We start from the raw sequence: 23,307 nt of genomic DNA, 5'->3' as shown, positions 1-23,307 counted from the left end.
GAAAGTTACTGCAGCTGTCTGAATATCCTAAATCCAATACTTCAAAACACAAAATTCTCTTGATCACCAGGTGTTTTACAGTGGTTTGGTCCAAAATACTTAAGTACAAGAAACAAGAAAAGGCATCGGGCCTTCATTTAAAGCAAACACACAGCTGTCCACTACGACCAGGAGAGTCTTACCTTTTTAAAAAATAATTCCCACAAGAAACTGGAGCCTTTCTGTGCTCCTATCCAGAGCAGAGATTGCGCTCACAGATGAGTGCAACAGAAGTCATTCTGCAACCATGTGATGTCATGAGGAAGCGGCCTAAGGCTTTGCAGCTTGCGTCCACACACTAGCGCTCACAGTGAGAGGGGGCTTCAGAGTGCACGCTCTTAACACCACTGCCATGTACGCAACATGACTGTCACCATGACAACACATCTTAAACAGGCAGTGTCTTGACATTTAATGGCACTGAATGAAATACTTTCTATTAGATTGGACAATTCCCTGATTTAAAATACAAATTTACAAGACAGATGCATCTTTATTTGTGAAAATAATGGCTGAAGTGTCACATGGGAAGAATTTCCCTTCTCCAAATAGCTTTCAGCGCCACCTTGTGGTAAAATGGGCCACAACATTCACTTTTCTAAAACAAAATGCTGCAAAATCACTTGAAAAAAATGACACAATAGATCAAGTGAACAACCACAAGCTTTTCACTTTCAGTCCAGAGACAAACCAGCTCCGACCTCTTAAAATGGTGAAACACAGTGCTGTGAAATAAACGGTCACTTCCGAGCTGACTGGATCTTCTGAAGCAAATACTCCATTTGGAGGTTGAGATTTGGCTGTCCCTTCTTTGTCTTTTTGCTCAGCATCTGAAACGTCTCCATCTTTTTCTGGTTGTACTTCTGAATAGCTTCCTCTCTTTGCCGCTTGTTCTTCAAAAACTCCTGGGATACAAAAGACACAGAGTGAGATGGCGTCTAAGACAATCAAAATTGAGGGAGAAAGCCATTAATGATGGGGTGTACGCAATATGTCACCTCCTTCTTCTTTCTCCGCTTTTCTCGTATTCTCTCATACTCTTCTTTGGTCTTCTGGTACGACGTCTGCTTCAGCAATTTCTTCTTCAAGCGGTTGCTCATTGGAAGACTGAAAGGGGAAAAAACCCCATACCAATTTCATGTGTGCTATTCATACTGTCTGGAAAAAGACGGCAGTAGGATATCACAAATGCAGGTTCCTAGTTACAGAATAGTATTACATTTTATACAGTATACATATATATGTTTTACATAGATGTTTGTGATTCTTTGTCTCTACCTTTCCTTTGCTGTGGCTGTCGTTGACTCAGGTTTCTCAGAGACAGAATCTGTCAGCTCAGCTGTTCCAGCAGTTTCTGGATCCAGACCAGCAGCTTCAGTCGTCAGCTGTTCCTGAGCATCACTTTCAGCTGGCTCCTCAACCGTCTCCTGGTTTTTGATTCTCATTTTACTCCTGTTCACTCGGTTTGTCCATTCCTCGTTTTTCAGCTTCTCGGCCTCGGCCATGTACAGATGTCGGAGGTGTTCTGGGTACTCGTCTTTGTACAACGACGTGGACCCTGTCGTCTTCTTCCTCTCCTTCCGCAGCAGCTTGTTATATTCATGCTTGATTTTCTCCTTCCTCTTAAGAGCAAATCCTTGACCTACAACATGGACACACTCTTTTACTTTATAACAAAGTAAAACTTCTGAGCTGTTTACCAGGCGACAACTGGGCAATTTAAGGCGGAATAAAAAAATAATTACATTCAAACATATTGTATGGTCATAAAAAAGAAACTTAAACGATATATACACCTGTTTTGATTACAATGTGTGGGTGTATCAATGCCCTCGACTTAAACAAACAAAAAGTAGTTACCTTCTTTAACACTTCCTTTGAATACTTTGCTGTCTGGGGTCCATTTCCTCTTCTTTTGAACACCCGCAACGCTCTTTTTCGATTTCACCCATTTGCCCTCTTTCTGTGTGAACTTGCTTTTCCCCTTTTTCGTATCTATCGGTGCCATGTGTCGCAATTTTGAGCTGGAAAACTGAAATGTTTACACCCCTCATGCGGCTCCACGCTCTCCCTAGCAGACGCAGCCTGATGACGTACCATGAATATACGACAGACAAAGACAACAGAACACAGAGCAGTTCACTTCATAGACTTTATGAACACCTATTTTGACACAAGAATTGCCTTCTTGTTGTACACAAGAATAGGCTTTTTTTTTTTCATATAAAACTGTATCTACTAACAATTCAAAAGTGCGGCATTCTAATCCGCATCCTGATACAATCGATTATTTTGTTTGCTGCTGCTGATGTCTAGAGCACATTGGAAGAAGGCGATTTCCATGATTCTCTGCTTTCCGCCTCGGATCATCTTTTTAATATGTTGTCGTCCTCCCAAAGCCTCACGGACATTCAGCGAATGATAGATGAAGTGAAGCGCTTTTTAACTATTACTCTAAACATCGCCAATGCTCACACGGTGGAGTTTTACACCCACGATGTGTGGAAGCGCTTCATGGACGTGTCACCAGATGAAGTCCTGTCGGCTGTCAGAGCAGGAAGTGACCAGCAGAGGGCGCCAGATGCCGACAGAACAGGTGAAGCTCTGGCGAACACTTTCAGTCGTTCATTTCTGCAACTCTGCAATTCGCTCACACAAACACCACGTTGTGTGTGTGTGTGTGTGTTTCTCCACAGTATAAAACACATAAGCACAATTTTATTACAAATAGCTATGAATCTGAAAAGGCCAGACAGTTTGTCTGACTTAATATTAATATTAATATGTCTGTCTTCTTCAACAGAGCAATCCAGAACCACATTTGGCTTCAGCCATGATACGAAGCGGCTGGTTGATACTGATGAACTGTTGCAGGCTGCCAAGGCCCACTCTCTCCCCAGCCTCGGAGTCTGTCTGAGCAGGGATGAGCTCCTGCAGACACTCACACGAAACACGTCTGATAACCCAACAGCACAGATCGGTAGGCGAGAATGCATGATTGAAAAAGAAGGGAATGGTTTGGCATGTCATTGTTTTATAAAACGTGAACACCTTATTGTTTTTTTCTTTTTGTCTGACTTAGTTGTCGAGCTGGAGCCTGATGAATTTATGACCTCAAAGAAATCCCATGAGGTTCAGTCCATGTCTGAGTTGGTAGCTTGTCTGGCCAACCATTGTGGAGTAAAACAGGTAAACAACTCTCATAAACACCTGTGGTCATGGTTGCCAGGAGAGCTGAACCAACCCTTCCTCATCTTTCACCCAGGTGATAGATGTGGGCTCAGGCAAGGGCTACCTGAGCTCCTTCCTGTCCCTGCAGTATGGCCTCCGAGTCTTTGGCATCGACTCATCGAGCACCAACACCCATGGAGCGCAGGAGAGGAACAGGAAGCTGAAGAAGTTCTCCAAGGGTTACCAGAAACATAGAAAGAGTGCGAGGACACAGGGAGAGGCCACACAACCACATCAGAAGCTAGTGGAAATAGAAGCTGGAATGAAAGCAGAGGATGATGTTTCATGTGGCGCTGGGGGAAAAGTTGTCTCACAGGAGGAGGAGGAGGTGTCACCCGCCGGTATTAATCGACTTATCTGATGTTAACCCAGGGGAGGAAAGGCATCCAAAGCCAAACCCAGAAACAGAGGAGCTCTTCTTGAGCGCCCTGTCTGTGGACGTGATACAGACTAGGTCTTCTAGAGTTTCCCCCAGCACACTGACTGATGAGGAGAGGCAGAGGAGGAAGAGGGAGAACCTGGAGAGGAAAGCTCAGAACACAAGCAGCAGCAGCTCCGGGGCTGACTTTTCACCACTCACATCATATGTTACCGCGGAAACCGAGCTCCGAGAGCTTATCAACGAACTGGAGGTGAGCAAATCCGCAGTTAAAAATAGATTTAGTGCGTGTCAGAGCTTGCGTGTGCAGATAGCGAAGAAACATTCCCAGAGCAGCTCGTGACTTTGACCACAGCGGCTGGAGTTTGCATTACTGGAACGGAGTGCCAAATCTGCAGCACGTCATCATCAATAATTGCCCCCATCGATCTCCAGCCCTCACTCTTCTGCTCTCTCCGACATTCCAGGACGCGGTCATGGTCGGCCTGCACACATGTGGCGACCTGGCTCCCAGCACCCTGAGGATGTTTGTGGCCAAAGCGGAGCTGGCTGCCGTCTGCAGCGTGGGCTGCTGCTATCACCAGCTGTCCGAGGAGTTTGACCCTGCAGGACAGGGTAACCAACCACACACGCCGACATCCAGAACACACCCAGGCACAGATGAGCACGCTGTGCGCTGTATGTGTGTATTCTAAAGCCACGACGATACAATCACACTAATGACGGTGATTCATTCTTATACCTGTAGCAGCCTCGGCGTCCCACATGAGGCCACATACACACGGAGAGTATATTCAGATTTTATAATAAAGAATATAAATGTTCCGCTGGGAGACCAGGAGAAGTGACCCTCTGGAGATCGAATTAAGCCTCCTGTTAGAGCCATTAGAGGGAATTTATGGATTTAGGATGACTTAAAAGTTTTTTCAACCTTTTAATTTAAAAGGCAACCGATTGTTAGTCCTTTAATCTGCAACATGTGTTTTGTATTTCATCCTGGTTCAGCAGGACTTTGTTGTAATATCATTACCCAGGACGAGAGGCTGACTGACGCAGGGTTTTCAGACACTGATTTTTGGGAACAATCAACCGGTATTCCTCAAAGTAATGCAACATAATGACGGAATTCACTCAAAACTGACTGCTCAGCTGTGAGAGTTGGATTTATTACAAAACTATATGTTCATTTATCAAACGTACGTTTTTCTTTCTCGGCAAACCATGAGAAACATAACAGATAATCAAAGAGGAGAAGGGAACTTGGCATTTCTGTTCTGGAAAATCTAAAACCTGAAGTAGCTTATCCTGCTCATGCAGCGGTCATGTGTCAACATTATTAAATCAACTATGTTCAAATATAATAATATATGGTGGCTAATAGCAGCTCATTAAACTCTGCGCTGTATAAAAGTCACATATCTCGAGTTGTTAAGGTGTATTTCTTCCTTGCATACTAGTGTAGTTGTTTGGGTTTTTTTGCCGTTTTTGTGCATGTAGAAGAAAGTCAGTATCATGTCTTGTCAACAGCATGACCTCTGACCCTTGAGTCATCACATCCGATTGCAGCTCCAGCAAGAGTGCGGTGGATCATGACAGCCGATTGAAGACATTTTCCAACAAAGCTCTCTTGTGCTCGTCTCTTCGTGTGGCATTTTTAAGAAGTGAACCGAGGCGTTCACGCTCTCACACACACACACACACACACACACACACACACACACACACACACACACACACTCCTCTGCCGGCCGTACGGTGCAGTCTGGGCTGCAGGCCAGCGCCTGTGTGTGTGTGTGTGGGGGGGGGCACTTCACCGTAAAAGGAAGTTAAACCACCAAAGAACTGAAAACTTCATTATAGACGGTCATGTTCATGTGACCTGATCCTGTAGTCGCTACTTTAAATGCATCCATTTTGCGTCCTGTGCAGTCTGAGACAGTTTACTGTCGGAAACAACAACTGTCAGAGATCAGTGTGTGAAAGCTTCAGGGGTCTAAGGGGGGCACCGTCTCTCTTTACGAAATATTTGCAGGAGTACGTGTCCGTGATCGCGAAGATATCAGAAATATTTGTCTTTCTGAACGACACAGATGCCTCAAATGTCAATCCTGCAGCTAAAGGAGGTGAGCTACTGTAAACAGCTTTGAATTTGGACTGAAGTTAACCCTTCAGGTGCAGGAAAGGCCCTGTTTCAGTGGACGCAGAGAGCGTGTGTGGATGGGTGGTGCCAGGCAGTAGCGGCGTAATGTGTTGTGCATGTCCAAATTAGTTTGAGAGACGCCGACTAGCCTCAGCTCACTTTGCTGTGGTCTCAGTCGCTGACCCTTTTAGGATTGACAGGAAGAGGATGGCAGGCTGTCAAGTGGTCATGCTCAGCACCTCCTTTTGGGAGTTTGTGTGTGTGTGTGTGTAGAAGTTTGGTCGGAGATGTCTGTTGCGTAATTTCTATTGTTTGTGCCTCACAAAAGCAACAGAAACCAGATGTAGAAGCCGGATTACATATTTTGTTTTCAAACCACGACACCGCAAGTAAATCAACTGTATCTGTTCAAATAATGTGATAATGTAGAGTTTACACCTGCAGAGACTTTTGCCTCTCTGGAGGAACTCTGGACTTTGTGGGATAGAAGTTTATGCAGGTGTGTTGCTATGCAAAGCTTCAGCTGCAATTTGCAGACATAAACATGAACACGCAAACACCACGAGCCAAAGTGTCCCAACCCAAACCAAGTTTCATTGTTATTCTACACCGACAATAAAATAAACTTTACTATGCAGTACTATGCAGTACAGCAGTATGGAATTTAGGGATTGTCTGGGCCGTCGTCCTCTACATGATAGATACTTATATCTGTTTCATGCTGCAGATATAAGTATCTGCAGCTGCGCGGTCGTGTTCTAGCCTCCTTTAGCTTGTCACCGGTATTTGTTGTTACGTAATCAGATGTAATTGCTATTCACTGATTTAAAACCAGTGATTTGTGATGAACCATGTCTCCCTGTGTCCCTCAGAGGATCCAAACGGTGTGTTCGGTTTCCCTCTGAGTCGCTACCTGCGTCAGCACGCCTGGTTCTGTGGCAGAAATGCCAGAATGTCGGCGTGTCTGGTAGGTTTATTCACACAGAGAATTAAAACATTGTAAGTTTGAAATAAGATCAGCTTCCCTCTGTCCCGCAGGTTCTGAATGCTTTGCTTTATTTCTAAAATAACAGGCACTAGAGAGAGTCTCACAGGGCCAAGGGGTGAGTAAGACACACAGATTAACTTATCAGTACTGTAGTAGTCGTCAGTGTGCAAACACATATTTCTGCTAAATATCAGTAATTTGAACATGTCAAAATGAGTCCGACATGGTCCAAAATCCATCAGCAGTGTCAAAGCATTAAAATAGGTTTTGACAATCACCCGTTATATATTATCGTAACTGTAGATCTGCTTCATGCATCCAGGCAGTGGCTTGATTAATTCTGCTGTTGTTTTAAGTCTGTGATTAATTACAGTGTATTTGTTTGAAAGGCGAAGCTGCAGGCCAAAGCAGATACACGACACCGCCATCCATTAATATGGAATGTGTATAAATATTAATGCAATCACCGCAAGATTGATTACTTGTCGGAAACTGGGGCCTGAACTGGAAAACAGACTTGATTGCGTGCTGATCTCGTAGCAGCTTCGTTCACGTGCATGAATGAATCAAAAGGAAATCACAAACTTAAGAACTTCTTTCTGGAGATGAAACACCGCTGTTTTTATTCCTCGTTTACAGATTCCGATGGAGTCACTGTTCTACAGGGCAGTGCTGCATGTCATTCTGAGGGACCACTACAGCTGCTTTAAGAGGTAACGCTGCAGTTTTATATCTGCCATCACGTGTGGAGTGACACCAGCTGAAGCACGGTTCGCTTTCATAATACTTTTAATGATTATTTATAGTTTTTTATACACTAATAAGCATCCTGAGTTGCAGGCAGAGGTTCAGTTTCTGATAATAATAATAATAATAATGATAATAATGCTCACAGATTGGAAAACGATATAGATGTATTCAAACAGTATGTTTGTCTTTTGTGAAGTTGATGAAAATCCTCTCGGAATGAAATAAATTCTTTTCACTTGTTCTTTTGCTTGTGTCCGTTGGGAATCATGATATGGACAATTAAGTGTGTGTCTCTGGGTTGTTTGCTCCTCAGCGAAAAACGAGTCGGGAACGTCTACTCCAAAGCCTCATCGTTCGTGGACTATGTTCGTCGAGCTCTACGCCGGCTGGAACTGGATGAATCGAAAGTAAAAATCTGAATATTAGCAAGTGTGTAACTTAATTAGAACGTCTTGTGTTGTGGAAAACGTTGCCAGGCTCTCTTGACTTCTACCGAGGTTCCCCTGGCAGCTGTGGGACGGAGGATGACGTATTTCTGTCTGTGTTATGTCGCTCACAAGTCCAAAAGGCCATAAACTTCTTTTTCTGTTCCGTCATGCTCATTTTATCCCTGTGGTTTATATTCAAAACGCCGTTTGCGGCTAACACGCGTGACATCACCCTCACCTCTCCTCTCAAGCTTTCAGACGGTGACATCCAACGGTACCATGATGAGTACGGCCCACGACGGGACGAGATGCATGCCTTCAATATGGTGAGTCCCCTGCTGCGTTCCTTCTCATGTGGAAAATTCTCATCTATTTCTTTTTCGCAGCGTGATTTACACACGAGCCGTAACATTTCCACTCTTCTGACATGAGACATCTGATGCCAATAAACTGCAGACCGTTAAACGAGGTCGTTTGTGTCTGCAGGGACGGAACACAAAAATGATGATACAAAAAAAATTGCAACTAATTTTAGCCTCGACCTCTGTGACTATTTTTTGTTATTATTTTTAACGTTGACACCGTTTTGGGAAACACATTTTTTCTGTGTCTTTCTTCCTTCCTGTTTGTGTAGTTAAAGGTGACACTGGCGCCCTGTATTGAAGGTCTGATCCTCCTAGATCGCCTTTGCTACCTGAAAGAACAGGTAAAGTCCTTGGAATAATTATTACAGTTTTATTATTTTTACATTTTGAATGATGCCTTCAAGTGTAGTTTCACAAGTTACTTTACAAAGAACCACAGTGTGTTTTTACGCACAAACACCCGACTCAACATATGTGTGGATTTTCCACGTCTGGGGATTCAATGGAGACATTTTAAGAGTGAGAACATCACGCTGCACTCGTTTCCAGATGTCACCAAGCCAAACTGTGAGATTTTTTTTTAATATACATATGTCTTTTATTCACTTCCACTGTGTGTGTTGCTTCTTGCAGGAGGACGTTTGGTTCTCTGCACTAGTGCAGCTCTTCAATCCACTGCTGTCACCAAGATGTTACGCTCTTGTTGGACTGAAGAGTTCAGACGAAGGCAGTTGACAACAACTTGTGTGTTTTTATCATTTTTCTGTCCCTAACAGTTAATATTTCACGATAGTATTTCTGTCCTTTCTTTTTAACAGTGCTTTCTTTATTGACTTGTAATGTAAAATAAATATTGGATATTCCCAGGACTTGTCTTCGAATGACAGCCAATGAAAACACAGGCCTCAAACACCTGGAAACACCTGGACAAATGTCTGTTAATCCATCTTATCGTTGTCTTTTATGTTCAAATATGTCTGAAGATTACTCTTGTTTCTCAGGGCTGAGTTATTAGGTCGGTCTGGAAAGACGATTTTAGTAAAAACAAGGAGAAAGTAGCAGTAAAAAGCATCCACTACCTCTCTGTAATATGTTCTCATTTAATAAATCACACTCCTCTTGATTTTAGAGAAATATTATATAGACCTGAGTATCCAAATTAGTCACTATAGGTTTTTTTTAGATCTGTAAGATGCACGAGGGCATGAACACAAATTCACTATTTTACAATTATTAATGATTAGGTAGGACGTTTGAGACTTAAAGGACAAATGAATAAATCAATATTTCAACACGGTAGCAGGATAAAATGCTGTAATCACAAAAGTGATTAAGCCATCGTCACATAGTTAAATTAACATAAATAAAAACATGCTTTTGCAAAACAAACTCCTCCCACATCAACAGATCATCATCATCAGCAAATGTCTTATTTACCATTCAACAAATGACTGAATGACTCATCTTTAGTTGAAATGGACAATTTCGTAAACTCTTAATAACTACATAGTAAAATACAAAATAGCAGAAATCAAAGTAGTATGGAACAGTAATGACAAACAGTTATCTAATGAAACGAACATTTACGTAACGTTCATTGTTCCGTTCATCTGTTCTCCAGAACAAAAGTGTTTTCTCCTGTTACCACTTCTTTTATTTGTCACTGCGGCAGCTCGCACATCTGTAAATCATCTACGTCTGCGGTGAAACTGCCGTACCAGAAATATATTTTTATCTCGGTAAAGACAGATGGTGAAGGTCTCTGCTAGGTCTGGACCATGTTTGGATCCACTACAGCGTTTCACACCGACAGTCGGATCCACGGGCCAAACCGGACCGGCATTGCATTCGACACTGGTGGCAAATGAAGACGTGAACAAGAGGGATTTTTGTTGCAGAGCTGTGAGTCGATGTCCTGTCGTCTGTCCGTGTTTGTGTACTATATTTAGTCTCTTTCAAGTACCACAGAGGACAATGAGTGACTGCCAGTCTGCACAAAATACCAAAAGAGCCATCATCAGAAGAATATAAACACATTTTCCTGACCACACACTCAACAGAAGGCAGGAAAAAGGGTTGCAGGATGTGATGGGCAGGAAACTGCACTGGGAGTGATGCAGAGAGAGCTTTCCTCTTCCTCATCATCACAGGAATGGGAGGAAACGATGGGACAGTGAGTTCTCAAGGTTACTGCAGCCCCCCCTTGATTTGGAAAATTATACAGTTTGGGTTACAAATCAAGTAGCATAAACAGGAAGGAAACTTTATTTACAGTTTGTACACTTGAAACTCCTCTCAGGCCTTGTTGACACCGAAAGAACCTTCAGCAATCAAAACACAAACACTGAAGGGGACGTGGCCGGCTCCATCAGACCTCATCACAGTCTGAGCAGCTTGAAGAGCAGCAGGAGAGAGATAGCATCACTTGGTAAATGTCAGGAAGCCACTGTGAAAAAGTCATTTTTAAAGGTTGTTGAGCATTCACAAACAATCCTAAAGACTGGCGATGCCCTTCATCAGTCTCTGGGTCTGTCCTGCATACTGATGAGGGTGATTTGAAGCCTGAGGGGACAGCGATCAGATAGGATGGAGGACCTGACAGTCAAACAACGTGCTGCCTGATGCCCTGCAAGTCAGAATTCAGGGATCAGTGGGCACATTTTGCTGTGGTGTTGCTTTTCACCAAAAGCACAAACAGGTTTAATTGTAACAGCAGAATGCGGCTAATGAACGGTGAACTTCATCCACAGCCCATAAACTGCTCAGGACTCAGCAGGAGCTTGAAGTGATCTCGACAGGCTAGCGAGGTGAGACGGTTTGCTTCCTGCTGGATTATATGAAACAGACTGAACTATTCCTGGCAGAGGTGGATTAACTAGATTTATTCTATTGAGAGTCACATGGACAAATAATATTTGTGAGAGTTGCACCCTGGACGTGGATCCTGATCTGATCATTTGAGACACGTAGCCTTTCTCCAGCTGCCATGACAGAATATCCAGTATCCTCTCAGGTTTAGAAATTATACACATTTTATCTCTTGTCATGTCGGATAAACCACTCAGGATTGGGCCGATCCTTTGCTGTCATACGACTTTTAAGGGCTTTCCTGTGTGGGTTTGTTTCATAGAGCGGACGCACACGGTAGCTGCACAGAAGCCCCTGAGATGATATGACTCTTCAGTGTTTTCTTTGTGAATCTGTGGAACTGCACACGATTTGTCATCCCTGGCGTTATTGCTTCAGGTGCCTTGTCAAGGCTGAGCGTCAACGCGGTCACTGAAATAAACTCAACAATCTGAGGTCGAAGCACATGCTTATCTCTCGCCCACAGGCTGACCTCTGACCCCAATACGAATGCATCTCATTGTTGTTGTGGTTTAACAGTTAACGTACGATGAAACTGAAATAGCACCCCCCCCCCAGAGTCATATGATCCTTCTGAGCAGGATGAAGGGGTGACAGTGACGTTACCCAAATCAGGCTGGATTTGATTGGACGTTAGATCTTCGGTGGCGATAATAATACTGTCGCTGTGCTATTTTTGCAAAGGAAGGCACATGCGTGGCCCTTCCAGCTGTGATTATCGGTTTCCTGTGCGATGTTTATCTGCAGGGGTGAAGACGCAGTAGTTCCGGAGTAAATAGCAGAGGGAAATGACTCACTTTGAGCGGCTGGAAGGGAAAGGAAATAATTTCCATAACAGCATCAGTAGGAAAAGTCTTTGTTGTTGAGATTTGCCCTGTTGATTTAGACTCTTTTACATGACAGTTTGTGGATTCAGATATCTGCATAACCTGCCACATATATGACACTTAAAATGACGCCATCTATTGGTCAGCATGAACAGCTCAGGATATTATTTTGTTATGAGCCACATCTCATGTAAAATATGCACATATTTCCTCTGTTGATCAGCAAAAAAATGTTTTCATTAGAGTAAAAAGCCAAAGTGACACATTTTGATGAGAGCAATAGAAAAGGAAACATGAGAAAGGCCTTAAATAGGACAAAAATATTAGTATTTTTGAATAACCAAAATAATAATAAAAATATCCCTTTATCAACTTACACTTAATTCCAGAAAAGGAGGATTTTCTGTGTATTCATCACCCTCCACAATAATGAGGACACAACAGGCGGACGTTGTAAACACATTCTCATCTGTAACGAGTTTGTTTCGCCTAGAGCAGTTTATAATGTCTGGAGCGGAGCGGTGTTTGTGTTGTTCTTGTTCTAATCCCTGATTTGTGCAGTGCAGAGCACCCCTGAAGGGTGTAGAAGGAGGACAGAGTTGGTCCTCTGGGTGTCAGAAGAATCTATGTTGGCTGACTGGGACCCAACCATTGAGTCAGGTTTGGATCAAGACATCTGCATCTGTTCCTACCACCCAAAGGACAACTCTCCTAAGGTACCGCAGACCTCAACAAAGGTCTCAGGTATCTTCTGAAACAGGTTCCATGAGGTAAAGGACATGCCAGTATTCCAAATGTCTCTCTTCTCGGTGTGTACTGCTCTGGCACCGTCTCGCCCATCGTCCTCTGCTCTATACATCCTTCTGTTTCTCACTTTGCCGCTGGATTTGTCCTCTCAGAGCTCCGACTGTGGGACAGGCTTTGGTCCAGGTGGTGGTCAGCAGGACCAGGCTGACATCCATATGCAGCCTGAGCACAGGGTGAGTTGAGGAGGTGGCTCACCTTCCTCTAAAAGCCCCCTGTGCTCTGTCACACCCAACATTACATTCTAGGCGTTCATATTTCATGCCTGACTTCATGTCTGTGACTGATTCTTATCCAGCTCCATCAGTGATGTACAAACCCTGTCAACCCCTCCCTCCCTCCCTCCCTCCAGGAGCAGGCTCCAGTGCGCCTGCGCCGCCTTCCTGAAAACCACATGCGTCTCGCCGCTCCGCTCTCTCCGGTGCCGAAGCGGAGGGATGCGCGCCGCTCCGAGCCGACCCCGGCGGACAGCTGCAGCTCCTCACAGCCGTCCTGAACCACCCTGCAGCGGCTGAGCGGGAATATGGCAAACTCGGGACACACTTTGCATGTCACGGGAGAAGCCCTGCGGTGTGTGGAGAGCTGTGCTGCCGAGCGGCTGAATACCTGATCGCAGTACATCTCTACTCTCTCATCTCCATCTCCATCTCCATCTCCATCTCTCCTGGTCGCCTTTGAGAGATGATCACGGAGCTGCTGTGCACCGCCGTGGCTGTGGGTCTCTACGTGAACACGCTGGACGCAGATTTCTGCTACGATGACAGGTAGGCTTCGCCCACGTCTCCCCATCCCCTCCGCCCGTCTCCTCCTCTGGGTACCTGGGATGATGGACAGGGGGTGTGACTGCTACGGTCATAAACAACTGGCTTATTTGTAGCCACAGCCTCAAAGTCTGAGACAGCGAGCACGGAAACTTGTACCAAATCCCCAACATGCCCCCTGTGGTGTGTTTCTGCACTGCCCCCCAGTTGATTTTGATTTATTACGCTTCATGTCAGGTCTGACCCCCAGAAGTGTGCAAACATTCTCCTCACACATCATCCCCACATGGTTCATCTCCACGGTTAAAGAGGTATAGAGCCGCAACATGTGTGCTGCTGGCTGCTGAAGTGGGTTCACATCCTCTTTGTGTCGGACAAAGGCGGCTCATGCATGTTGCAACAATGGCCTGGACTCTGGGGAACAGAGCTAAATGAAACCGAGGAGTTTGATTTTGCAAACAGCTGAATAAACATGTGGCATGTTGTGGGGGAGCGTTCAAGAGAAAACACATCTGCTTTGACCGGGAATCGTCCTGATAATAAATTGAAGCCATCTCAAAGATCATCTGTTGTGGTTTAGTAGTATAATAAAGTACTTGGTGCAGTTATCAAGCCTTGTGTTTGTCAACCAAATGAAGGGACTGGTCAACATCAGCCCTGAGGGAGGCAGACGAAGGGGAAATATTGTTATTTTTTTTCTCACTCGTCCGTCCTTTAGAGAGGAGACAGTCTTGAGACGGAACGATATTAGTAGGATTTAGTTGCCCATTCTTCATTCAAGGGAGGATCACAAGGGTGGGAACCACTGATGTCGTGTCTGTATATTACAGGAAAAAAATCCATACATCAGTGCAACAACTCCAAAGAACTCTTTCACATACATACATTTGTATTCTTAATTCGGAGATTCCTAAATCCTGTCGAGAATATTTGTTGTTGACAAGTTATTGACATCGACAACAGGATAGTAATGAGAAGTTCCAAGGACTGAAGGAGCACACCACCGTCGCCGTGCTCCAGTCGCCTCAGCCAGTGGTTTCCGTCTTGCCCTTAAAGGTCAAAAATCCCCTCTTCACTCTTCAGCACCATCAGTGACCCGTCGGCGTTGTGTATGAGCTCGTAATAGAGTGTGGAGATGATGAACGAGGAGCCGTGGAGAAGGAACCGCCGTACAATGAGCTCTATATGCCATCTCCTGTTACATCACACCTTGCCAAGTGTCCCAGTAAATTCCCAGGTGTTCGTCATCCATCAGGTCTGCCTGTACACGTGGACCTGACACTAAGGGGCCGTCAAAAGGCCTTTCGGTGAAAGATGGACCGCGTTGTCCTGCCTGCCACAGCTTACCCTTGCCCACCATCCCCTCCGTGGAGGTTGAGTGTCCACTGTGTATCTGTCAAAGTCACGATGGTAATTCACACTCTTGGGGACACACACTGGCGCTTTGGTCCAGCGCCCTCGGATGGAGGAGGTTGAATACCAATCCCACATTTGACCTTTGCTGATCATTTATCAAACAGTGTCGTCTCCCGGGGTCAAGAGCTGTGAGCTCCCTGTCACGTCCCATGGGAGTTAGATAAGAGTTATGAGCAAAGGGTGGAGACAAACTTCTCCTTCTTGTCTGGTGTTGTCTCCGAAGGCCGTTGTTTCTCAACTGCCCTACCGTGAGCTGAGAAGATCTTATCTGACCTTCCCCTCCCTGTAATCAAATTGTCATTAGTCATCACATGTCGTCTTTAATATCCAAAGACCAGATAGACCAGGCAGGTGATTCTTCAGTCTAACTTGTGATAGTCTAGTCTCTTTCTGCTTTTTCAATCATATTGAGTGTTTTTTTTCTGTGCACTGCGCGGGGCCCAGCCAAGCGTTCTCTTGGCCAATGGTGAACCACATGAAAAGCCTCTGCGTGTGAAACGACTGTGTTTTACAGGAGCCGGGAGAGGAGTGGAGCTGGGCGATTTTTCATGGAGGGGAAAAATCAATCTTGCACCGTCAATATTTTTATCATATTGTAGATTAGCTATTCACTGTGATGATATGGTCATCTTTGTACCGGATTTTAGATCGATTGTAGGTTCTCTGTAGGTTTTAAAAATAAGGCTCGGCATGGTGCAGACGTTTGAGTAATATAGCTTCTTTTAACCAAGTGGACCATATTAAGGGATAGATTTATTTGAAAGAACATATTCAATGGATACATGAAGTGAAACAAGAGCATAAAGGGAGCCACATGGTGAAATGGAGCACATCCTTAGTGGCTTTCTGCAGTCAGAGCCTTGAGTCCTTAAATATATGTGACCAAGTGCATGACACATGTTCTTGCACACAGCACAGAAATGCGTTATGGGTCCTTTGGGGATTGAAGTAATAATATCTTCCCTCCTTGTTTTAGAGGAGCAAAACAAATTCATCTCATGGCGAGAGACTGAGTTGTTGAGGTTTAGAACTTCCAGACTCACATTCAGTCTTGAAGCACCATCTTTCATTCTCCGTCTGCAACATCCTCGCTGTGAAAACTTCAGTATGCTCCCATACAAAGTGGCAAACAATTAACGAGATGGTGGCGACTGCGTGGAAATGTAATGTACAAAAGAAAGTAGTGTATTTTGGCTGCAACATTGGTTACTTGTTTGTTTTTGAGGTTCACTGAAAATTGCATCAATATGGGATTTCATTTTTTTAAATGGGATCATAGAGACTTCAATTACAGTGCGTATTGCCTGCGTTCTGTTCCTTTCTTCTTTATGCACGGTCGCTTTTCCGCACATTTATCATATTTGTCATCAAATTATTCTTTCTTGGAAATGCTTCTATGTATTCATCTCCACTACATTATTTCCTTTAATTTACACGGTAAATAGCTATAAATGCACTGTTGGGTGAACTTATAATTAATAATCATGTTAAGACTTCTTTTTTTTTTTTCTCAAACTTCATGAGTTTATCATGATAATTTTTCCAGGTATTTGCTAGCTAGCAGCTTGCTTGCGCTAACACTGCCCTCGTAGTAAAATCTCGGTGCAAACACCTTTTAGATCATCAAGTAAGCTCATGTAACTGTACCCGTCCTCTATCTAGAAAACTCAGAAGACATAACATTACCTCCTAAAACATATTCGATGTATTTGTTCTGCAATGCATTTATTCATGTTTTTGCCTACAACGTTTGGTAAAGTCTAATAAATGTCTCCCAAGTGTCAGGGTCCACAGGCCCACTTCAGTCAATAAAAACAAAACTCCCAGCGCCCTTAGAGAAATAATCATTTTCAACATCACCCTAGTTGTGTAGAGGATGGGTACGTTGTGCTTGGAGCACATCAATATTGACGGAAGATGTAGGCCAGTGAGGGAACAGTCGCTGGCTTATCTGTGTGTGCAGTGTATGTATTTGGAGTGAAAATGATCTGGAGGAATTTTCAATGGAAGATTTCAAGAAATGAGCAACATTGCCTAAAGACACGTGGAGCATGAAAGTGCTGATGAATAAGTGTTTGTGAATAGTAATGTTAAGATTGGTTTTGAATCACGTAGCTTTTAACCAGATTTGTGTACAGTCACAACGGTGTGTTTTCAAGGAGAAGCAGCCAATGAAAAGAGCGGGTCGGGGAGAAAACGGGAAAAATAATATCCCAGTGTAAAGCTTTAACATGTGTTTTTATTTATTGTCTGCTGTTGATGTCTCATTGTTCTCCTCAGCTCGTGAAACAGTGGAAGGACGCAAAGAAATGTGTCATCTTGATTACCAGCAGATTTAAGTCACTTCAGCTCGAAGACGACTTTACAGATGTTGTTGCTTTGGAAATACTGGAAAGCCACAAATAAGGACTTCAGGGGACCCTGTATGCTGAATAGGATGAATTTCTTTGGGTTTATATGTTATCTGATTTATTGTTTAAGGAATGAATCGGCAATGGTTGTGCAGTAGACAGATGACAAAACTTGCGCTGTGATATGGTCCAGGTTATAGCAGAACATGTGAACGTAACGACAAATATGACTCCATCTTCGTAATATAATGTGACATGCGCAGATAATGCCCAGAAATTTTCTTTTGTCCTTTTTATGGTTTAGGCCTTCAATTATGACTGTGAGTGAATTTAATATGAAATAAGTGTTGATTTTTAACTTTCTGGCGATATGCTGCCCCCAACTGGTGTGACATATGAGGTGATATGTTTCTAAAATCATCTGCAAATTGCACCTTTAGGGAATATTACTCCCTGTTATTCGCATGCCGCTAGTAGGACTCAATAACTGGTATGCTCCACACCAACCTTGCGTGTGGACAAGTCAGGAAAGATGGTTTTATTTATTCATAGGTTGTAATGGTCCCATGAATCCCAGCTCTGCTTGAGGCCGGTTTCGTGTACTGCTGACCCTTGGCTGGCCCTTTTCCTTCACAGGCCACCCGTTGGCCAAGAAATGACTGCCAAACCTCAGTCCCACAACCCTCCCTGTATACGTGGATCCTAAGACACTGGGACCCTGGGACAGCCAGGCTTACAGTCGGTCCATGCCCTGCAAGAACTACATGCCAAAGCTGTACATTTGTCAAGCCACATTGTGGAGAATGAACTTGTCAAAACAGCATATCACATGAGGAGTTTTGCTCAGCAGAGTTTAATTCCAACCCCATCACACTAAACAACTTTGTAAGCAAAGCTCCTTTTTGTGGCATTGTATTACACTTAGAGGCTGGCATCCACTTTCACTCTTTCAACTCCAAGGTGGACTTATAAAAGAACATAGAGCAGTTGAGGTGTAATACGAAACCAAACAATGTGGGGATCACGCGAATCCAGAGCAGCTACCCTCGTAACGTTTTGTAGTCAGTAGCCATTGAGTGTTCATTTTCAGTGGCGGTGGAGTTTTGGTCTCCGTTGCCCAGGACAGCTGTCAGAACAGAAAATCAAACTTTTTTTTTTTTTTGCCAACGCTTGACAAGGGGCTCATATTTCTCTCCATCTTGCATCAGTTGGAGTATTAGAACCACCGTAAAGTGCTTCATCAGTTCCTTCGAATCTCAAGCGGTTTGTTTGTGCATGTGGAGCCTGCGCCTGTTTCTCATGTGCACTGACAGACTGACGGTGAAGCTGTCGCGAGTTAATGGTGTAAATGACCCAGCTGATGTTGCAGGCTCAGCTCTCATGCCTGCGGCTGATATGATTTGTGAGCTGTGCGTTGCGGTTTCTCCGGAGCCGGTCAGTGCTGGTGCTCCTAAATGCAGTAGCTGTAGATTGTTTCATGCGTGAGGAGTCTTGACAGGTGACTGCATTTACATGCATCAGCATACCGTAATTAGTGCCTAGTGAGTATTGAAAGTGGAGGACAGATTTTCACTGATGGAAATGGTGGAATGAAGGTTTTCTGCTGGCTTCACATCTTTCAGTGTAGATGAACAAAACTAACAGTTCAATCTAGTGTGATGATGTGACGGACGAACATCAGACAAACCAACGAGAGCAAAAGGAAACAAGGGACTTAAATACGACTGCAAACGAGACACAGGTGAGAGGAATTGAGTGAGACCGAACGCAAACGAATGCAGCACAGGTGAGACAGAGAAACAAGGAACCACACACCAAGATGAGACAATAAACCCACACAGGAATATGTTGACGTGACACGCTGGGAAAACAGCCAAACTAAAGGATTGAAATGGGACCAGGAGACATATGTGTATGATTCACAGTATTCTGTCATATACAAAAAAGGATTACGTGTATTTTTGCGAAAATACGTAACAAATTCCTAGAACATTGCCAATGCTCACGGCGGTATCCCATAAGAGTTTCATTCTGATTTACATACAAAAGCACCGCACGGACATTTCAAGGTGTCTGCGGTTGTTATCACCTGAGGCAATAACTGCCCCCCCCCCCCCCCCCAAACCTTGTACGTTTAGCTGTGGTGGGATCATTTCCTCTTGAAGATTAAGTGGTGAATTTATGCATTGTGAAAGAGTTCCAGCGCCAGGCGCTTCACAGGACTAATGGAGATTCATTTGCTTGGCAAGCCTCATGAGGCGATCCTCTCACTGCTTCCATCTTTATGCGTAGTTCCTGTGTATTTGTCTTGTAAAACCTATTAATATGCATACGACTGTGTGGCTGCAAAACAGACGTGTCAGGGAGGGAATCTGTTTGCCCTTCTCACCTCGTAAAGCTGAGTGGGGGTAGGACAGAGGGTTGATCTCATCACTAGAAGGATTGACCGCTACACTTTTCCAAGGGTTCAGCTGGAGGAGGAACGACGTGGTCAGAAGTTGGGATTAGTTGGCATTATATTTTCTTTCAAATCTGATATCAGACACTTTCCAAAGAAATATGCTGACAGCAGGTTTCAAGAGTTTATCGGGAAAGTACATGAAAGGTTATATCATATCATATCATATCATATTCATTTACTCTCCTTTGCCCCTGTGGTTGAAAGAAGAGCTGCTTTAGTAAAACAAAAACATTTTTTTCACTGTTGTGCTGTTTTGAGCTGACATGTAGATTATAAGTTCCCTTTCCACCATCTCGCCATGGTCTGGGGTTTTGTGGTACGTTATTTCCTGTCCAGTTGAAAGCAACCATTCACGTGGGTTTTGCAACAATGGAAGGTCATTATTTTGTGTTTCGAACCTGACAGTGCTCCATCCTTCAAACTGGTTTTCCTCCACAATTATCTCACAAGGGTCTGGGAGCAATTAAGCCAGTTTTTCCGATGAGCAACTTCACTCAACATATCTGTGCAGTTAGCCTCAGTCGATGCGATCAGCTGGCTGGTTCCACAGGTAGCTGCCTGCTGCTGGAGATACGGTCAGCTGATGGCACCTCAGGCTGCTAGGAATCCACGGTGGAAGGCAGCTGTGATAAATGGCAGAAATTTGCATTGGATAACTCCCTACTGCCTCAGTCAGACTGAAAATACACCGGGCACTGTATTTATCTGTCAATCTTTCATCATTCTGACATTCAAGGATCGATGGGTTCGAGAGAGGCTACACGCAGGGTTAATAGTCCTTTCATGAGTCCTTTCAAGAGTGTGATGTGTTTTTAAAGTATCAATCACACCAACCACTTTTCTCCCCTTCACGGTTCACACTTTATTTATTATCTTCAAATCAAGCGGATGGTGCTGAAGGTCACTGAATTATGCATGTTCTATAGCGAGCTGATCTCCGTGGTGCATTTTTACTCGCATTTTGATAAGAAACACAGAGCAGGAGGCGCCGACCATGTCAATTTCTTGATTAGTTCCCGGCCTAAAAGAATCTCAGCAGGCTCCTCGGTCGTTCTTTTTTCATGTGAATTTGAGCCACGGAAACATCCAGGGGCTTTGTGCTGTTGTCGATGTGTATCTCTGCGCAGTCGGATTCGGGGTTACCACAATGTGAGACGGTGCCAGCTCATTCACCACGGCGCGCAGATTGCATCAAAAAATCCACTCGTGTTTCTTTCCCTCACCTCGTTGACGTGAGACCGCAGCCCGTCCAGTCGATCCATTATAGAAGCGCCTGACGACGGCAATTTAATCTACTCTCAGTGGCAACAGTGGTTTGTCCTGCAATGACCAGAGACAGTGGGCGACTGACGGCGTTATGAGCATGAAAACATGTCACGGCGTAGACGTGATCCTGAATAATGGCCGCATCCTTCACAGACAGCAGATTTCTCATCGTTTTGTGTAACATCAGACCTTTTTTTTAAGTGGAAATGTGAGAGCACGTTGTCTCCGGTGGATGGGTTCAATATTTCCGACTTGTCTGTCTATCGTACGTATCGAATAACTTAAAGAGTATCTTGGCCACAATCGGCAACCATTCATACAAATGTCATGACATCACGTCTGCTTGCCCCTCTAGTCCATCTCGGAAAGGAATGATGTATTTTAATGATGTTATACGATGCATTTTATGGTTTCATAATGGAATTTCCTGCAACATTTGAAACAGGGCCATAGATTGTTGGAACCCCCCCCATTGATAGTTTAATGAACCTGGCTTGGAAATTGCGTCTGACATAATTTTATTGATTCCGCTGCTCTTGTAGTGTCTAAGTCATAATTTGCGTTCCCCTGTTGATAAGGTTTTTAGAGATGAATGAGACGTGAGTTTGAATACCTTTGAAGCGTCGGCCAACGTTTGCTTTGTGAAGGGCTTTGTACTTCTGATGACTTCATTAGAGCCGATGCGCAGATGTCTCCCTTGTACCGGCCACGTTCAACAGATCACAGATCACAATGTGGAAACATCTAGATAATTAGCAGCGTCCCTTGAAAAGAAGACGGTTTTAGTTTGGCTTGGCCCCCGCGCTACGTCTCTATAGCTGCTGTTTCTCTCCTGCTAATGCTGGAATGTGACAACTGGTCACGGCAGAAGAAAGGAGGGCCTTATTCCACATTGGATACAGTGCTGTACGGTCGGTTAGTGCGGCGTACTGCAAATGCTGTGTGTGAGTTTGACCACTGAAAGCTGTCAAAGCAGAAAGAACCCGTCTCACCTGCTCCAGAATGAGACACTGCAGGGCTTCTTTGCACACACAAATCCTCTACATTCACAAGATTGCTGCATTTTTCAATTTGTGAGCAGATTATGAATTAATTCTGGTGGGCTTTTTTTCCCCCAGCTGAAACAGAAAGCTGCTTTGTCTCTCCAGCTGCTCCTTTGGCAGAGCCCAAGCCCTCAGATTCTCCACTGGTACCACGATTTGTCATCAGCAATTAAAGTTCTCCTCATTTTAATCTCCGCAGCACATCGAAAGTGGTCTGCTCTCTTCAAAGGGAGCACCAACGACGCTCCAATGGGACCACTCATGTCTGCATTTGATTATCCTTAAAGATAATGGCTGCCGCTTTATGGCAGAGCTGGTGTCACTGTGAACTGCAGTTCACTAAAGGTTCAGTGCTCGGAGAAGCTGGATATTTCCAATGTCTGCCGTTGTTTGCCTCTCCCTGGAGACAGCATTGTTGATCCTCCTGATCACACATTCCTGTCTGTTCCTTGCACACAGACATCAGATGCTCAGTGTGTCCCTGCTGTGCAAGTCCATTTGAATTCAAACATGGAGTGTGTATGGGGGCTTCAGGATGAGTTTAGTGGAGGTGAATGTTTTTGTGGGTCACTGTGCCAACACCCACAGCAGCGTGGAAGTAGGCCAAATGAATTTATTGTGGGTGGAAAGTGAATTGAAGAGGGAAGGGAATAGGGAATGTACCTGGTGCTGGAAAAACATGACACAGTTGGAGGGTGCCGCTGCTGGAGCATCATGGACAAATACTAACCCGGGGCTGTTTGGGCAGAATCATGTCTCTCTTTTTTTTAAAAATGAAAGCAATAATGTGTTTGCTACCCTTTTCATGTGGGATATTTGGTATGAAGTTCACTAAATCTGAATACTATTCTCATCGATCACAGGTACACAGGTCCAGGTATGTGATGTAGACACAGCATCCCTGTGCAAACAGCCCAGGTGGAGTCATGCGGTGATGGTTTTCCTTTCCATGCCAACCCAAGGAGTTCGACATTTACAGATCATCAGCGTCTGATTAGAATCTAATCTTATAATCTTAATTGTTTCAGCCTGTAGAGGGCACTGTGTTGTCGCTCGTACGCAGAAAAACGATGGCTAGCATGTGTGATATCAGCCTCTTCACCAGTCAGATCAATGATCAGAACACAATACATGCTGAATTAACATTTCATTCATTCCCCGTACTTCAGGAAACTAATGTCTCTGTAGCT

General features: G+C 44.2%; 2 protein-coding genes across 2 annotated transcripts; one reads left to right on the top strand and one right to left on the bottom strand.

The window, feature by feature from the left end:
• Nucleotides 1-779: 779 nt before the first annotated feature.
• On the bottom strand, nucleotides 780-2,047 carry LOC144740152 (thyroid transcription factor 1-associated protein 26 homolog). Its single transcript, XM_078623033.1, has 4 exons — nucleotides 1,900-2,047; nucleotides 1,318-1,681; nucleotides 1,038-1,146; nucleotides 780-944 (listed from the first exon to the last, which is right to left on the bottom strand). The coding sequence occupies exons 1-4, from the start codon at nucleotides 2,045-2,047 to the stop codon at nucleotides 780-782; spliced, it is 786 nt and encodes a 261-aa protein (XP_078479159.1).
• A 371-nt stretch (nucleotides 2,048-2,418) lies between these two features.
• Nucleotides 2,419-13,315, top strand: LOC144740151 (putative methyltransferase-like protein 25). Its single transcript, XM_078623032.1, has 17 exons — nucleotides 2,419-2,635; nucleotides 2,843-3,019; nucleotides 3,050-3,060; nucleotides 3,130-3,228; nucleotides 3,305-3,470; nucleotides 3,643-3,902; nucleotides 4,117-4,264; nucleotides 6,662-6,756; nucleotides 6,863-6,892; nucleotides 7,417-7,490; nucleotides 7,841-7,934; nucleotides 8,207-8,281; nucleotides 8,590-8,661; nucleotides 8,954-9,047; nucleotides 12,577-12,731; nucleotides 12,915-12,995; nucleotides 13,172-13,315. The coding sequence occupies exons 1-17, from the start codon at nucleotides 2,419-2,421 to the stop codon at nucleotides 13,313-13,315; spliced, it is 1,992 nt and encodes a 663-aa protein (XP_078479158.1).
• The last annotated feature ends 9,992 nt before the right edge of the window (nucleotides 13,316-23,307 follow it).

The sequence above is a fragment of the Lampetra planeri genome, unplaced genomic scaffold (assembly GCF_965212315.1).
Source record: "Lampetra planeri unplaced genomic scaffold, kcLamPlan1.2.h2 scaffold_1937, whole genome shotgun sequence".
Taxonomy (NCBI): domain Eukaryota; kingdom Metazoa; phylum Chordata; class Hyperoartia; order Petromyzontiformes; family Petromyzontidae; genus Lampetra; species Lampetra planeri.
This window is presented reverse-complemented; position numbering and strand designations above follow the sequence as displayed.

Bases quoted from the DNA above. Each gene is read 5' to 3' on its own strand.
- LOC144740151 (XM_078623032.1), top strand. From the start codon at position 2,419: ATGTTGTCGTCCTCCCAAAGCCTCACGGACATTCAGCGAATGATAGAT. The intron at 3,229-3,304 runs GTAAACAACTCT...TCTTTCACCCAG, and splicing joins ACCATTGTGGAGTAAAACAG to GTGATAGATGTGGGCTCAGG. The intron at 7,935-8,206 runs GTAAAAATCTGA...TCTCCTCTCAAG, and splicing joins TGGAACTGGATGAATCGAAA to CTTTCAGACGGTGACATCCA.
- LOC144740152 (XM_078623033.1), bottom strand. From the start codon at position 2,047: ATGGCACCGATAGATACGAAAAAGGGGAAAAGCAAGTTCACACAGAAA. The intron at 1,682-1,899 runs GTAACTACTTTT...TCCATGTTGTAG, and splicing joins CAAAGGAAGTGTTAAAGAAG to GTCAAGGATTTGCTCTTAAG. The intron at 1,147-1,317 runs GTAGAGACAAAG...TTCCCCTTTCAG, and splicing joins ACAGCCACAGCAAAGGAAAG to TCTTCCAATGAGCAACCGCT.